The 18,324-nt window shown below is 37.2% G+C and overlaps 1 protein-coding gene across 1 annotated transcript in view; it reads left to right on the top strand.

Moving 5' to 3' along the window:
* Rrp5 (Ribosomal RNA Processing 5) overlaps positions 1-18,324 on the top strand; it is a 96,263-nt gene that overhangs the window by 1,720 nt on the left and 76,219 nt on the right. The window contains exons 5-11 of the mRNA XM_071585385.1: positions 5,397-5,532; positions 7,299-7,477; positions 11,243-11,688; positions 12,711-12,924; positions 15,793-15,972; positions 16,086-16,258; positions 16,969-17,440. Coding sequence (XP_071441486.1) covers positions 5,397-5,532; positions 7,299-7,477; positions 11,243-11,688; positions 12,711-12,924; positions 15,793-15,972; positions 16,086-16,258; positions 16,969-17,440 — 1,800 coding nt within the window. The remainder of the gene's footprint in view (positions 1-5,396; positions 5,533-7,298; positions 7,478-11,242; positions 11,689-12,710; positions 12,925-15,792; positions 15,973-16,085; positions 16,259-16,968; positions 17,441-18,324) is intronic.

An 18,324-nucleotide genomic window follows, 5' to 3' on the forward strand; every position in this document is an offset into this window, starting at 1 on the left:
TTCTTAAAATCATTAACAGGCGTTGCCATCAACTTCATCCAATTTATGAAAGCTTGTTTGCTTAATGCTATTCTTCTGCTGATGTTCTGACTTCATCAACCATCTTGTTCCAAAGTGCTTTCAAGATACGTCAGTTGTTCTGCCTGGTCTAGTTTTTGCCCTATTATTTTGACATTTAACTACATTCTATGTAAACGCTCCATGTCATTGTTTTGTGTACCCCACCACGCTTCTTTTCCTCCAATAGTTTTCATTATTAGTCTATTATTCAACTCTGTGTTTATTTCTTGTTAATTCCGTGTTATAATTTCCTATTTCCTTGTCTCATCAATCTTCTTAATGATGCCATCTATAAGTCATGGATTCCTTGTCAATTTCTTATTTACTGTTCATATAGTTTTGTTTGTGGCTTTATCAAGATGTTCACATCTTTCTTCTATTGTGCTCATCCTCCTTTCCTCTCCCATCAATTTTTTCTCTGCCTCATGGTACCTCCTCTTCCCTAATGTCCGGGTTCTTGGATCTATGCTCCATTTTCTTAACCATCTTTCCTGTTTAACCCTCTTTGAATTTAAAGTTATGCTTCATTAGCGCTAAATTAAGATCTGAATCCTCCACCAGCTCCCTGAAAATGTGAGATTAATTATGCTTTTCCTCAATCTTCACTTGATTATAATATAGTCACAGCTGTTATCTCTCATGGCATTTCAACGTATACCTACAACTGTTGTGACATGTTAACCAAGTTTTTGTTATGGCTGGACCTAGTCTTTTGTATAACCTCACCATCATCTCTTCCTTTGCCTACCCTAGTGTTTCCATCCCCCCATCATTATCATATGTTTCCTCTCATGGATGCATGCAATTATTTTCTATTTTTGATGATTTCTATTTCTTATTTTGGTGTATTTCTTCCTACCTGAAATTAGTTGGTGGTACAGAGACCTGTATAAGTCAAGGCAAATGATTTGTATTCACGTTCTGAAATTGTTGCATTGAAATGAAAATTAGCGGATGACTCCATTATAAGTTACTGTTGCGGCATCTCCCGCAATTTCTTTGGCATTTACCAAGTTCATTGGTTGAGCTTTTACTTCTATTAATAATAATCTCTCAGTCAATTGGTCTATATTTCCCACGCTTTCCCCGATTTGTTTGGTATTACTGAAACCCTTGGCTGGCTCCCCCCCAAATATACCTCTGTACCAACCAATGCCAAGCCCAATGGCATGTGAACTTCACTCTTTAGCAGGGTCAAGGGACCAGATCCTTTCTCTGTGTCGGCTGTGATTTTCAAAGAAAATCTGATTCCTGACAAATCTCGTAGCTTGGGGGTGAAGCTGTGGGTGCCCAGAGGCATCCCCAGAATCGAACCCAGGCCTTGCAGTCAGTAGTCAAATACTTTACCCCCTGGAATACTACCTTCCCTCCTCCAAGTTAACAATAATACTTATCCATTCCTTAAAAAAGCAAAGCCATTAATATATAAAATTTTTAGCTCTCCAAAATAGTTTCTGCACAATGTTTTTAGGAATCATAGTTTTTGAGAATATCACAAAAAATACTAATCCAGTAGTCATTTTGTGAGAACTAACAAACATTCTCATAATTTTCAAATCAGACATATCATTTTTATTCTTGAAGATGGAACAATGTATCTTTTGGATTTTTAGAATAAATGAAATATTAGGGTTATCTCATTCTTTTGTGATGATAATGAAATTAATAATTAACCATGGTTTTCTCCAAAAATTTGGTAAAACCTTATAAAAGAATTATTTGTACCTAAAGCAGACATTTTAAGGGTTGATACATTAATTTTTTCTGGAATCCTTATATTCTGATTAATATTGCTGCATAATTATTTGAAGATTGGTTGGTTAGTGAGTGTGATACATAATTGTATTGCAAGAAATAATGAGCTCTACGGCCTCTCAATTAAAGAAGAAAGGGGAAGAAAACTCCAATGGCCGTAAAAATTAGTTGCCAATCTCTCGTCAGACCAATTGTTGTGTTGGTGTGACGGGAATCACGTCAGGGACCAACCACAACCTCTCGACCAGAATACCCTCTGTGGTGGTTTACGGGAAATTAATCCGCGTCAGGGACCAACACACAGCCACACGCACACTATCCTGACTGAAATCCTTCACGAGGCTGTGAGACCCTGTTAAAGAATTTCAGATGGAGATGGAATCCTTCACGAGGCTGTAGAGTAGACCCCGTTCAAGATTCCAGGATATTCTCAAGCACACGCTTTGTGACTGGTACAGACCAATCACACACACAAGCACTCAAGAAACACACACTCAAAAGGGCCCAACTTCTGGGAGAATCTGGACACAGGTAAAGAGCAACTAGGAAATGCGTTGAACACACGTGTTTCGGCCACAAAGTGGCCCTCTTGAGCGAACCGAAGGGAAAACATCTCCAACACAAGGTTGAAAGTAAACAACCGGAGACAAACGTCATATTTATATAGAGACTGTGGGAGTTGGGGGGACCAATCGAAATAGTTAGAAGATGGAAAGGGGAGGGGTACTTTAAACGTATTGGTGAAGAGGAAGGAGGGGGGGGGGGAGGAAAAACAGATACCAAGGGACTGAGTGGAACGGGAAGGAGTAATTATTGAAGGAGAAGGGGAAAGGGGGGGGGGAGGTGGTTTTGGGCAAAAGTGAAAGGTATCCGAGCTAATATCATCTGGGCCATATATTGAAGTGAAAAAGAATCCCCTTAATAAGCTTATAACTCAAGTTAAAAACGTGCTAAACGACTGCCCATCCCTCATTGATAAAAAAACTAAATTCAGACTTTCAGTGTCAAATCCAATTTTACCTAGATTATATTGCTTACCAAAAGTCCACAAAGTTGGTCTCCCCATGAGACCCATTGTTTCAGGCATAGATTCTCCCACATATCTCATATCTAAGTGGCTGGTTTGTGAGTTTAACAAATTGGTTTTCCCGAGCCCCCATTCTCTTAAAAATACCATAGATTCCGTATCCAAAACCAAAAGTCACAATTTCAGTCAAGGAGAAGTCATGGTATCTTTTGATGTTTCAAACCTTTTTCCAAGCGTACCAGTAGACATAGCAATCAACTCACTAAAAGTGTGGTTAACATCATTACAACTGGATCCCAAGTTAATTGATGAATATATCAGACTAACTAGCCTAGTCATGAATCAAAATTTCTTTCAATTCCAAGGAAAGTTTTATAAACAAGAATTTGGAACGGCGATGGGAAACCCTCTATCCCCATTCATAGCTAATGTATTTATGACTCACTTTGAGAAGGAGTTCAAAAAGAAATTCAGTTATTTCCCTTCCGTTTTTGTTAGATATGTGGATGATATCTTTGCAATTTTTGACACCACTACATATAACATAGATCAGTTTATGAACGACTTAAACAGTTTATTCCCCTCGGTTAAATTCACATACGAATTAGAAAAGAATAACCAACTTCCATTCCTTGATCTGCTATTAACAAGAAATACTAAAATATCATACGACGTGTATCGCAAACCAACACACACCAAAAATTACATACATCATGATTCCTTCACACACAACAGTCACAAACTGGGCACCTTCCATGCCCTTGTACACAGATTAGTAAATATTCCATTAAATAGAAACAACTATTACAAAGAATTAAAAAACATCAAACTTATAGCTATTAAAAACGGCTTTAAAGAGTCAATTATTGACAATCTAGTGAAAAAGCACAAACATAAAAAACTAGTTCAAAACACAACCACCCTCACACAACATAAAACCCCTCGGTATATCAAACTGCCGTTCCACCCACATTTAACAAAAGGGCTAGGAAAGATTTTTAAAACCGTTGACACTAATATATCATTTAGCAGCAACAACAAACTAAAACATCTATTAGGCAACAGTAAGGACAAAATCGACACCTCAAACAAGTCCGGCATTTACAAAATAAACTGCTCCTCCCGCGATTCAACTTACATCGGCCAGACTCAGAGGAATATTAAAACTAGATTCAAAGAACATATGGCCCATTACAGATACAACAGATCAGATAAATCGAGCATTGCCCTACACTTACTCAAGGAAGACCATAAAACATCAGAAAAGGAATTGAAGTTGATCAAACAGACCCCCAACCACCTTTTAGACGCATACGAAAGCATTTTCATACACAAATTTAAAAATGTGGTTGTCAATAACGATAAAGGGCCGATTCCATTCTCCCCACTGTATTCCCTTTTGAAATGACTTCTCTAGTTTTAAAACATATTTCCGTTGGACTATGGTCCAATGGAAATATGTTTAACCCCCCCCCCCCCCAATTCCCCTTCATAATCTGTTACTTGGATACCTTTCATTTTTGCCCAAACCCCCCCCCCCCCCCCCTTCAATAATTACTCCTTCCCGTTCCACTCAGTCCCTTGGTATCTGTTTTTCCTCCGCCCCCCCCCTCCTTCCTCTTCACCAATACGTTTAAAGTACCCCTCCCCTTTCCATCTTCTAACTATTTCGATTGGTCCCCCCAACTCCCACAGTCTCTATATAAATATGATGTTTGTCTCCGGTTGTTTACTTTCAACCTTGTGTTGGAGATGTTTTCCCTTCGGTTCGCTGAAGAGGGCCACTTTGTGGCCGAAACATGTGTGTTCAACGCATTTCCTAGTTGCTCTTTACCTGTGTCCAGATTCTCCCAGAAGTTGGGCCCTTTTGAGTGTGTGTTTCTTGAGTGCTTGTGTGTGTGATTGGTCTGTACCAGTCACAAAGCGTGTGCTTGAGAATATCCTGGAATCTTGAACGGGGTCTACTCTACAGCCTCGTGAAGGATTCCATCTCCATCTGAAATTCTTTAACAGGGTCTCACAGCCTCGTGAAGGATTTCAGTCAGGATAGTGTGCGTGTGGCTGTGTGTTGGTCCCTGACGCGGATTAATTTCCCGTAAACCACCACAGAGGGTATTCTGGTCGAGAGGTTGTGGTTGGTCCCTGACGTGATTCCCGTCACACCAACACAACAATTGGTCTGACGAGAGATTAGCAACTAATTTTTACGGCCATTGGAGTTTTCTTCCCCTTTCTTACATAATTGTATTATTTAGTATCAAGTAGAACCTTGCTCAGAATGCCTAGGAAATGCAATGTTTGAGAATTCAATTAAATTTGGAGAGTCAATGAAATGAAAACTATTTAGAGCTGTATAAATAAAATATGGCCTCTAAGTATCAATCTAGTAATCAATCTAACCTATCAATAAAAATGTTTTCATTTGTATTTTTTCAGTCATTCATTGATGCAGTTGTAGTTAAGGTGCATGTATTGGCTTGTAGGTGTTTTAATTGGTAACTCACAAGAGGCAAATTCATAGAAAATAAGCTATGACATTTCTTTCTGCTAACAGGTTCTCCAGGGTGCTGTAAAAAGTGTTGAAGACCATGGCTACATGATAGATTTTGGGATAAAGTCTCTTACCGCTTTCTTAAAATCGGAAAAGGCAAAAAACTATATCAGTCAATTCAATGGAGGAAAACAATTAGGTGAGTAACAAGTACCATTTTGCTTCTGCATGTTTGTACAGCAAGAAGTTTGGAGAACATTTTTTAGAATATAATCAAAACTTTCTTGATTGTTGGTAAAACTCTGTCACATTTGCATTGCATTAATGTAATGCAATGTGTGTTTTTGGGTCATTTATATGGCCTCCTACCGGGTTATCGATCATCTTACTGATACTAGGCATATTCTATTTAAATAAGCTTGATATGGGATCATGATAGGGCAAATATATGTGGAATGTAAAAGATTTTCTCAGTAAGTTATTGTGTTATGTATGTATATCAAATTAAATAAAATTACACATTACAGTCTTACCTCTTTACCCTTTAATGTATCAATAACATCTCTTACAAATTATAAAATCACCTCCCAACCTCCTTAAGAGTAGCCTACCCTTTCCAAACTTCTCTGTAATAGCCAAGATGCTCAAAATGAATTGTTAAAAACAGGAGTTTATAAATTCAAATGTATCAATTGCAATACCAAATATATTGCTCATATTGGCAGAAATATCTGAAGATAGGCTCAATGGCATATCAGTTGTTTTAAAAATTCTGACTTAACCTCTCTCTTTGCTAAGTGATAAGTCCACGGTCACAAAAGAAGGCTTTGTTCCAGAAGTGTTTTGTGTATGTAATGTGCCCTAAGGTCAAAAATTGGATGTCCTTGAAAAGATTGAAATTATAAGAGCTTGATCAAACTCAAATGTAACACTCTGCAATGAACAAATATTTTCCCACCCCTCCCCATTACTCTTTGCACATTCGAATCTGATGAACAATCATGTACTCCACCTGAACCCTTACATTGTCCCCCCCTACGGAATTGTCTCATTATCAAACCTCCCCTCATTAACCATAGCCCCCTTCTCCACATTTTACTACCCCCTGATTTCTTGTCATTCCGACATCACCCACCCCTCCCTCAGAATTGCCCTAATTTTTGTTATGGTGCCTTAAATGTAGATCTTAGTGTAGGAAATGGAAAACATAATTTCATTGCTTTGAATACCAGGAAAAATCTGGGGATTTTGAATTCTTCAATTGGTGGCAACCCTGTCATGCTGCTAGGACGAATCATTGGGCCCAAGTCACATGATTCCTTAACCATGCTGCAGGGAAAAATAGCATTGGAACGAATGAAAAAGGATTTTATGCGGACAAAATGCGAGGTCATGCCTCTAATCTCACTTTTCCGGAATACATTCCCAAAATTTATCAGATATTGAGGTTCTTCTTCCCAGCATAATTTTTGGGTAATTTTTCCTTCCAAAATTTCCAAGCTGATTTGACCTATTCCAGGATTCCTTTTGTGTGAAATGCTCACGCTTTATCCTCTCATAGATAATTAAATGGGCAATTAGATCCATAATTTGACCGTGGAATGCTGATAGTGGAAATATGAGGGGGAATGTTGGGACGTGAAGGTAGAGGGGGGAAAAGAAGCACTTTGGGGAGAATTTGAGTATAAAATATGTAGGATGAGTTATTGTAATATGTATTATGGGACTTGAGGATATTTTGGGTCATGCTAGTTAAGGCTTAGGAGTACTGAACTCTAACCTACCCTAATTTGGTAGACTGCTGCGCACAATAAATATAATTAAAATTAAGGGCCCGTACTTGGTTTATTTCACCAGTTTCATGAGAGATTAATGAAGTTTCAAATCTTTTCTGTTTGTTTTCTTCATTTCTCAGTTATATCCCCTCTACAGTTACATGATCATAATTTCTTTCTAACATTACAGGAATTGGACAGGTGTTACTGTGTTCCATGCAAAAGGTTGACAATTCATCTCCTGCAAGCACTGTTGTCCAGGTTACTGTAGATCCCAGGGAAGTCATGAACTCAATTGCTGAAATTGATCAGAACTTGAACGTAAACACGCTCTCTCCAGGGACATTAGTGAAAAGTCTTGTGGTGGAGGTGAGTTAATACTTATCCTTTAAATTAAACATTCATGTAACGGAATATTACGTATGTATTCTGCAAGATAGAGAGCAATATTACCTCTCAGCAGTTAATTGTTATAAAAATATATGTGGGCTGCCCATTAAAGAGATATTATTAATTTTTCTTGTTTGCAGGATTTATTGTGAAAAAATTCAATTTTGCTATATCGTTAGTTAAATGTGTAATGTAGATATGGTGCAAGTTTCATTAATTGGACGCCAACCAGTATTACTCACTTTGCAACTCCTGGCGGTACATGCATTGTACTTTAATAAAGGTCATTCTTAGAGTATATAAGCAGCTTTTTTTCCAAAATAGAAATGTTTGCTGACGGATGTATTTGTTAGCTTTGAAAATAATTTCTCTTTAAGCTGTGGTTCAAATTACCTTAGCTGTTTGCAAAAATTTTATTTGTTTTAAAAGTAAACTCCAGATTATCCATGTGCAGATTACTTTGTGGCTTTGTGGTTTATCCATGGCATCACCGTACCAATATATCCTTAGAACTGTAACTCTGAGTTCAATTCATGTTATAGGCCATTTTGCTTGTCATTTTTAAAGTCTTTTTCTTGGTTGCAAATGGGCAGTTTTTTTTTGTCCTAGTGTTGTCTGTGAGCATGTAATTTTGGAGATGCTTTGGACAAACGAAATTTTTTTGTGTAGAACTCTGAAGCCATCTTTTTTGTCTCCCTTTGATTTCTCTCATCAATCCTCTCTACTCCCCCAACACACCTAGCGCTTCCTTGTTTGTGCTCTTTTCTGCCCAATTCACCTTCTCCAGCCGTCTCCACATCCACACTTCAAAAGCCTCCCATCTACGACTACCATCCTTCTTCAGTGACCATATCTCCACGCTGTGCAAAACATAAGCAGACATTTTTGCAGAAATATATGTTAACTAAAATTGAAGGAACACTTAATTTATAATGTTTTTTTGGTTTGTGTATAATCATCTCTACCACACAGTATAGTTGTGGTGGGCAATTACCATGTTGACATGTAGATAGGAGTTGAGAATCCACAGCAATATTACCTAGAATCAAACCCAGTAGAACAAGATGTCTATCCACGGGACTATTGCACCCCAAAATTTAGAAATCATTTCAAAAGATATCATTGAATCTGAATCTTGGAAATGCTGAAAATTTATTCAACAATTTCCTCTCTAGGAAATGGAATCGTTACCACTAACATTAAATATTTGAACTTTATGGATTGATATTGTATTACGGTAAATCATTAGAAATATAGGACAAATTTGAACCTAAGGACAAATTTGAACCTAAGGACAAATTCTCAAAGTCTTTCAACCTCATAAATGGAAAAAAACTTCACCTGAGAGGTATTCTACCCCAATGGTATAGTTGTTTATTACAGTTTTGGAAATTCTTGGAATTCAGGCAATCCTAATCTTTAATCTTTTTTATGTCTCGCCTTATAATTTGCATTAATCTGACTTAAAGTTAAACTTAAAAGATTCTTATTTGCTGAAATATAGCTTAAGGTCGTTATTAATAAATAATTGGGTTATGAAGAATAGGTAATAGAATTTTAAAATATTAATTTTAGTGACATACTAATTTGAGTGGACTATGTACATCCTTGATGTGGTGGAAAGGCTTGGGCATACTTATGACTCATCAGAGCTCTAAGCTCTAAATTAAATCCCATAATGCATGAACCTATAGTTAACTTGAGCTATATTATTATACTATAAAACTATATTGTAACTGAAAGTTAAGATGAACTTAAGTTTTGATGCCTGGTGTGTAATCATATCCTGCTGTGCACCCTAGCAATGGGTTATGTGTACCAGTTGGATAAATAGTTAAAACTATTTTGCCGGGCATGATGAATACTGAATTTGAAAAAAATGAACTGATGCTCTTTAAAAGATATCTGTTAAAGAAATTATTTGATATCTTGAAATTTTGCAGTTTCATTTTTACCTGGTAAAATCTACACTTTTAAAGTTAATCTTTAATTATTATTACTTTTCATTTGCCCAGAGATCACAATATAAAAATACCAGGTGGGTGGTGTATTCACATGATATAAGGCACGTCAAAAAGGAGCAAAGATACAGGCTCAGTTTTGATGTATAAAAGAAATGATGCTCATAGTTACATAAATGTTTGGCAGAAAACCATGAACATTGGCTGTAACATGCACATGCAATATCAAATTCAGAAAAATCATTGATCACCAACATGAAACAGACCATGACCAGCTTTAGTTCTTATATTCCCATAATGGATGTCATTCCTTCCTCCCGTGTAATGATGATGATAGGCAGAGTTAAGAGAATAGTTGCTAATGTTATTTTTTATATATAGAATTAAAAAAATAATGTAGATGAAAATTGGAGTGATAGCAAATTTAATTCATGGAAAATAGGCCTTGATGGAGCATTGTGAGGTTTCCTGGTGATGATTCTAATAGATTTCTTTCGCATTTTAAAGATGGTTTGAGAAATAGCAGCTGATTCCCATAATATTATACTGTAGGTTATATTTGAATAAATTTCCCCATAGTATAAATGGAGTAGTACAGTTTTACTTGTGGTTTCATACAGGTGTCTTAATACAAGTATCAAGTTGAACTGAGCTTGTGTTGAAGGGCTTTTACATGAGTATCCCAAGAAATAGTTGCACATTGAGAAATACCTAGAAATTTGCAATTTGTCGCATGCTCAATTGATTGGTCATTGATTTTTACCGGCGGATCATCTGACACGTTCTTATTGTGTGTAAAGTATGCTATTTTACTTCTATTTACATATCAGTCTAGAAGGTTGTCTGTACACCACTTGTTTATTGCAAGTGTTACAGACTTAGATTTTTCCACAAGGCTGGGATATGTTTGTCTTGATATTATTACATTAGTGTCGTCAGCATACAACACTGGTATTATTCCATCATTATTTGGTAAGCAGTTAGGTAGGTCATTGATATATAATGAAATATTGCGTGACTTGAATTTTATGGCAGTTGTCCACAATGTAAGAAGCATCTCCCAGCTTCTGGCATTAATTATAATGCACGTATGTATATGATGTATTAGCTGCATAAATGATGCTTTGTGTTGATTGTTGCTCCTCCTTGTAGTGAATGGGTTGAAATCTTAATTCTGAGTGAAACATGCTGCCATTTTTGTGGGAGAAAAATAATTTTTTGCGTCAAAAATTGGTTTTTTTTCGATCTCAGAAATTTTCAGAAAAGCATATCCAAATCGGACCTAGCCTATGCTATTTAATGAATTTTTACCCTAATTATGCAAAAAATTGTAATCCCTTCCTTGGTATTTTCTTGGCGTAAGTGGTCCCCCCAAACAAACAAATTAATTTTCAGATTTATATGTTATTAGGGATTAACGGGTACATTAGTATCATTGCTCATTTGATGTATTTTAATTTGGTCAGTATTGAGCTATCCCGGCGGTGTTGAATATTTTCCAGTGGTATCTCGATCCCTACTTGAGGTGCTTTGTGGAGGGCACTTTGAGTGAGTGCGCTGTCCGTCGGATGGGACGTTAAGCTGCGGACCCCTTGGTGCCTATCGTAAAGAGTAGGCTAATGCCGATGCGGGGTTTCTCTCTACCCGTCATCCTTTCCTGTCCATCCGTAATGGCACAAATGACCTCGGCTGTCGGTCGCCTCCCCTTAATACTACTACTAGTATTGAGCAATGTAATGCTTTCCATCTTTGTTTTTGTGAATAATTGTTTTCCATTTTTCAGAACATTGGTGATGGAGTTATGGTGGAATTCCTTAACTTAAAAGGATATGTTCATCAAGATCATGTTGGAGACCCTCCACCAAAGATTGCTGCAATTTGCCATGCACGCATCCTATACACAATGCCTTTGGTAAATACGATTTATTTGAGCCTTGTACTGGGGAACCACAGCTTGTTTTCAAACTCTGGGACTAAAGACGAAAGTGCACCTGAAGTTGGACAGGTTTTGAAGAATTGCATAGTCAGAAGTGCATCCAGGAGAGGTTTGGTGATTGGCCTAGGCAAGGGCAATAAGCACAAGGGGTTTGTGGCTAGGAAGAAGCTGAGGGATGGAGAGGAAATGCATCCTGGCGAAGTAAAGAAGCTATTCTCAGCGGGGATGAGCGTAGATGTCCGAATCATTGGCAAGGATATGATGGAAAACATATTCATTTGTTCATCCCAAAGGTAAGATTTTCAGAAACAACTCCATATGATTAGTATGTATCTGTTTAAATCTAATTGTTAATGACATTTTTTCTCATGAAAATGGTCAAGCTTGAAGTTCTACAAAGTTCACATAGAGGAACACTCATCTTGATGTTTCATTAGAAGCTATGAAATTCAGGTTTTTTGCATATTAAACTGCTTTCTGGCAATATGTTTGCTCAAGGCCAGTTTCAAAGCTTAAGTTAAATTACATGTCAGTGTATATTGTCTATTTCCTGGTAGGTTAACTGCCCAACTAATAAATATTATTATAATGTGTTCGCTACCAGTTAAGGTAGGTTTTGGATGGACACAGTCTACACAATTAATAAAGCAATACATTTACTTGCCTCTCCTAATAAAAACACCAAGTGATATCTGACATTACAGTAAGTCTCTCTTCAATTCTACATACTTCTTTCATCCCTTCACCCCATCCAATATACCTTTACTATTCCTGCCCCTTCCTCATTTGCCTAGTCTTCAATATCCCATTGCCAATCAAACACTCTGCATCCATCTTTGCTGCCTCCCTTGGTTTTCTACCAATAATCTAATCTCCTCTCCCACCATAGCTAACACTGGCACTTTGTCATTTGTTTTTCCTTCTTTTCACTTCACCTTTTCCATCCTTCACACCTTGAAAGCCTTCAATCTATGCCTATCGTCATGCTTCAATGACCATGTTTTTGCGCCATACAAAATCATGCTCCCTATTAAAGTTTTGATGACCTGTTTCTTAACCGTCTTACTCAATGTTCCTGTCATCAATAAACTGCTCCACCTGCTCTAGTTTATAAACTCCAATATTTTAATATTGAACTTGGCCATCCTATTTCTCAAAAAAAGCTAGAACTTTGTTTTGTTTACAGCTATTCTCATTCCATATCCATCTTTCTAATGTGCCCTCAAATTTTACCCTTTCTCCATGGTTGTGCTCCAAATGGAATGCAAACCCCTGAAATAGACATCTTCATGTGTTTGCATTAATCTTTGGACAGGAGCGTCTTGGCTCAGGAGTACTTCAGTGTGGGTGACTTAGGACCTGGGATGAAGGTAATGGGGACGGTGATGGCTCTCAAGGGAAATGGCCTCGTGGTGAGACTAAGCAACAGTAATGGCTTGGAGGGGTATGCACCATTCACCCAGCTGGCGGACTTCCCCATCCAGCATCCAGAGAAACGATTCCCACCCGGGAAGAAAGTGAAGGCTCGGGTGAGTGTTTTCCACTTCCTGTTTGTACATGGCTCTGGAATATGTTAGGGTAACCATGGCTGGACATGCCTGAATTGGGGGGATGGATGGCTTCCCAACCAGGGGGCCCGGGTTTGAATCCCAGTGGCATAGAATATTTTTCAGTGGTATCTCGATCCCTACTTAAGGTGCTTTGTGGAGGGCACTTTGAGTGCATACGCCATCTTTCGGATGGGATGTTAAACTGTGGAGCCCTTGGCACCTTTTGTTAAGAGTAGGCTAATGCCAATGCCAGGCTTCTCTTGACCCTTCATCCTTTCCTGTCCATCCCTAATTGTGCAAATGACCTTAGCTGTCGGTCGCCTCCCCTAAATACTGCTACTACTATGACTGAATTGTCATGTGTTTATTGGATTAAGTGTGATTCTGCTGATACTGACCGTGAACCAAAACTGCATCATTCTTTTGTGTGTACAATGTTGTGATAGTGTGTGCAGTAAAACGTCATTTACGTTTTTAAATGCCGTAGTGATAAATATGTGAGATGAGGTTTGGAGGAAAGAATGTTTTACAAGAATATTTTGATTACAGCTGAGAAAGTTTCATATGCTTTGAAATATCAATGAAGGGAGGAAGAGATCATCTTGTATTTATATCAGAGTATTTCCAATTTTTACTGATGAAACATCTTACGGAATTTTAATAAAATAATTAAATGAATGCTTGCAGTTTGCGGGCAGGGTTAAATAAAATGAAATAAATATTCCAAAGAAGACTGACAAACATTTGAAGTATTGTCACAGTGACATCCATAGATAGAATTGTTGATGGCCATTCACTCCATTTCGTACTCAATGTCATGTACAAGTACAATTTTAATTCCTTCAATTTATCATAATGTTACCTTGCATGTAAATTTATGTAATGCATAAGATATTCAGTAATTGAGAGAGAAATCAAATAGATGAACTAATATGGGGTGGATTATTGAGTAATTGGACTGAAATTGAGAAATGAATTACATATAAAAGGACATATATCCAGGCAATGATAAAATCATGCACAAAGTGGGAAGATATTATGTTGAGATGATGATTGCACTATTTTGTATATTATTTTGATGTGTAATAGTGATCAGAGTCTTAGGTTCATGGGAAAGAGCCCTATTTTCATGTCCCGCATCAGAATTTGGATTAATGACAAAGTTGTTCATTAAAATTGCTTATAAATATTTTGGAATACACTGCAAATCACTTTTGTAATGAAATTGTAAAATATATTATGTGTACTATTATTATTATTATAGGTATTCTACCGGTTAAGTTAGGTTTTGGATGGACACAACTGCCAAACGATACCCTTGTCTCTCATAACAAAACACAACCCAACATCCTACTCTACAACTAAGGTCCTTTTCGTCTCCATGTACTTCCTTGGAGATGCCACCAAGCCACTTGCCAAAGCAATATAACCACAAAGTCACTCATAACTAAATAATATTGGCTGAGTCTAAAATATTCTAGGCTTTCCTTAGGTGGTGAAAAGACGTTGTGTAAACAAAATTAAAAGACAGAAAAAATGTATTGATTTACCCTTATCATCAAATCTCAGCAACTACCGCTCAACCTACAATAATTACAACGTACGCACTTGAAGCCATATTGCCGACTAAACACTCAAACCAATCGAACTCACTAGCGGTGAGAGATAGTACAGTAGCAATTGCTATTATCTTTTATTCTGCCATTGTTTGCTATAAATCGAGAATTTGTTGTAGTTAACCGGCCAGTGACAAACCATCTCATTAGAAGCAACATGGTAGAGATGATGTTTAAAAACCTGATGTTGAATTTGTAAGACATGGGATGTACTGTACATCACAGTGAATAAAAGAAAATTTTACGAAGGTGCTGAGAAGTAAGAATATGCTAAAAATAAAACCTTTAAGACAAATGCAAATAAATGGCTTGAGAAGGAAGTAACTTGGTTCTAGTCTACAATGCTTGTACAAAATAATTTCTAAAATGTTGCTCCAGAAGTAGTTTCATAATAAACTAATGACAAACTCTGAAAACTCACTGTGACACCCAGTATTTTAATTCGTAAATATGTTGAATAATCTGATTTTTAGTCTAAAGAATAGAGAGACAAAGTAAGCTAAGGAAATTCAGAAGTTATGTATGAAATATTTTCCATACAGAAGGAGAAAATGATCGCTTTGATGGACCTCATCAAAGACTACAGTAAACTGTCATTTGTACTTGAAACACATACAGCCAATGATGATATATGTATATCATGGCACTCATAGGGTTAATATTTTTGCTCCCAATTTATTGCACAATATTCATTTGTGTATTTGATTAAACACTTGATTCCTCCTTAAGTCCGCCCTGCATTCTGTTTAAGTTGTCACAGGAAAAATACTAATCAAACCAGAGCAGATAAAGACAAGACAGATAAAACACACAAAACTCTATGGTAAAGATATTATGATTATATACTGAGGCATAGTAAGTGATTATGATGTCTATTAAGATAACTTAGATCTAGGAATAGTTAATTAATAGTTAATCTAGACATAAAAGGCATAAAAAGAAATAAAAATGCTTGAGGTATTAATGAAATCCGAGCTCTACCACTGAAGTGGAGGAAAAAGTGGAAGGAAGAGTGTATTTGGACAACTTTCTCATATTTATGAGTAAAGAATTTAACCATAAGACTTCAATCAATCAATATTGCCAAAAAGGGTAAAGCTGGGATATGAGAGGATTGCAAATTCATGAGTACAAGTAATGCAAATGTATGATGATAGGCACCCATTTTAAAGTGAGGATCCACTATAATTGGGTGTCTGGCTAGATTAAAATGTGTGTTTCTGTTTTTAAGGTGCTGAAAGTTATAAGAGAGAAGGGCAATTTGTTGTTAACACTCAAGCCATCCCTAGTGGATTCAGAGCTGCCTATACTGGATAAGTATGAAGGTGCTGAAAATGGGAGAATTGCTGATGGCACGATCTTCAAAATTCTGGATGCTGGCTTGGTGGTGATTTTCTATAATGGTGTCAAAGTAAGGCCTCCGTTTGATTTTAATGATGTTAGTGAAGTAAGACTATTTCCACTTTTTTTATTGTATTCATCCACTTTGGCTTATTCTTGTTGTTATTTATTTCATTCATTTAGGGATTTGTCTCCATTGATGATACTGGACATAGTTCTGAGTCGAGTAGTCTGAATGAAGAATTTTTTGAGGGACAAACTATTAGGTGTCGTGTGATTGGTTTCAATTCGCATCATCAGAGGTTGAAGCTGAGCCTACGATTCAAAACAGAAGGAGATCCAGAAATTCTGTCCAGGTATGGAAAGCTACTTACTTAATTTAATTGTGCCACTTGGGTTTGGCAGATCACACTTTTGGAAAAATACTTAAGTATTTGTGACTGCCAGAGTGTATTCATTTAAGCATTAGAGAAAAGATATCTAAACAGCCATATAGGCTAAATTACAAGTTTCTTCTCCTGGATCTGGTTTATTTTTTTCATGTTAGTCTTTAATATAATTATAATTTTTTAACCAATTATGTCTTCTAGGAGCTCAGTCTCAGTGAATTTAATTGTTATTATTCATTGGTTTATTTGAGGAAGTTAGGGATTAGACGTTTAATATGGAATCCCTGCAAATACTTGTGGCATGTCTAGCTATAAGTTGGTAGAGCAACAGTACAAGGGCAATAGAAATGATATGTCTGGAGATTAAAGCACACAATACTTACATAATATAGGGTATATTATGAACAGGCAAACATGATAATATCAACAAGAGCATATGCAAGCATTAATAATCACTCTCCAGATATTCCTGGGCCAAAGAAAATAGGAAGATCTCTAATAATATCCTTATTTTGCTTTTGAAAATATTATCATATGATTTGTTTTGATTTCATCACTCAATTTCCTAAAAAGCATGCATCCACCATATTCTCACTGCAATTTACTCTGCAAATATCACCTTCCTCCTTGTCTCATTTACTGCATACTTGATGTTTATCATATAATTCTTTGTGCAGGTTGGGCACGCTGTTCACTCTCAAGGTCACCGAGGTGAATGATGAGGAACTGGTGGTAAAGGTGATTAAGAAGGCGGGCAGCAAGGAAAGGGGACTGAAGCAAAGAAAAGGCATTATCCCAGCTGCACACCTCTCAGACTGTCACTCCCTCTCCCAATGCCTCTTGGCGACTTACAAGCCAGGTGACAGAGTTCCCTCCGCTGTCCTCTTCGCAGTCCGCCAAGCTGAAAGTGAGCAGTGCACCCTCATCTTCTCACTGCGGCACTCAGCAATTGAGTTCAGCCAAATGTTCGGCCAAGGGGTGAATGACAGTGAGGGTATGGATGGCGAGGATTCTTCAACAAAGGAGGTTGTTGGTGGTTCCTTGGGGGAGGGCTCAGTGATACCATGCTCCATCTCAAAGGCCATTGCCAAGGGACTCCTCCTAGAGGCCCCCATACCCCAGATGAGGACGATGTTCGTGCCCCTCCATGTAAGTGCTCTCTCTTTGTATTGATTCACATTTATTTTGCATTTCCTTATTGAGGAGACTTAAAATGAGAGGACATTCTGGGAATGTGAAAATAATCTAATGAGGAGCTATGTATTTGGTGAATGTTTAGGCCAGTACCCTCTGAGGGTACTAGGGTAGACCATTCTTCTTAGTTAATTTATTTACGTGTTAATTAAAGCAGAAACGTGGTCTCTTCTTGTATATGTTAAAAATAAGCTTGCAATATTCCATTAATAAAAATATTTGTTCATGCCCCAAATTTAAATGTGGTTACATAGTCTCCTGGTAAAGAAAGTGGTTACAATTCTTTGTTTTCAAATTATATTTATGGTCGGGGAGCCTGTAATATACCACCCAAAACAGCAAGTTAATAATTTAAATCCCCATGGCAAAACTCCACAGAGACCAAGAAAGCAGAACCATGAAGACATTTGCAGTAAACAATGGCTGTAGTGAAGAACTCAGAGAAACTCTCTCAAGGGAACAGCTGAGTCTAGCTATCACCCAAAGTTTTTCCCTCCCATCAGCTCAAAGTGCCAACAGTTGCAAATGGTGGAAAATTCCCTTTAGGAACAACTTCTCATACCAAATAGCCAGTATATTTCCTAAGGACTAGTTTATGATAACATTCTTTACACTCACATCTCTGTGAAAACTTTCCTGGAACTAAGATATAATTTACTAAACAAGGAAGAGCAATATATATAAAATAACCTGTGAATGCAGCAAGTACAAATGGGATGAGGCTTTTGCCATAAAATTAAGGAAAGGAAAATGTGGTGGTGGCCAATTTGTGCTGAGAGTGTTATTACAACTGTGGCTTCAATGCCAAAGCAATTCATATTCAAAACAAAGGGAATAAA

The sequence above is a fragment of the Hetaerina americana genome, unplaced genomic scaffold (assembly GCF_022747635.1).
Source record: "Hetaerina americana unplaced genomic scaffold, ioHetAmer1.1.p SCAF_2, whole genome shotgun sequence".
Classification (NCBI taxonomy): domain Eukaryota; kingdom Metazoa; phylum Arthropoda; class Insecta; order Odonata; family Calopterygidae; genus Hetaerina; species Hetaerina americana.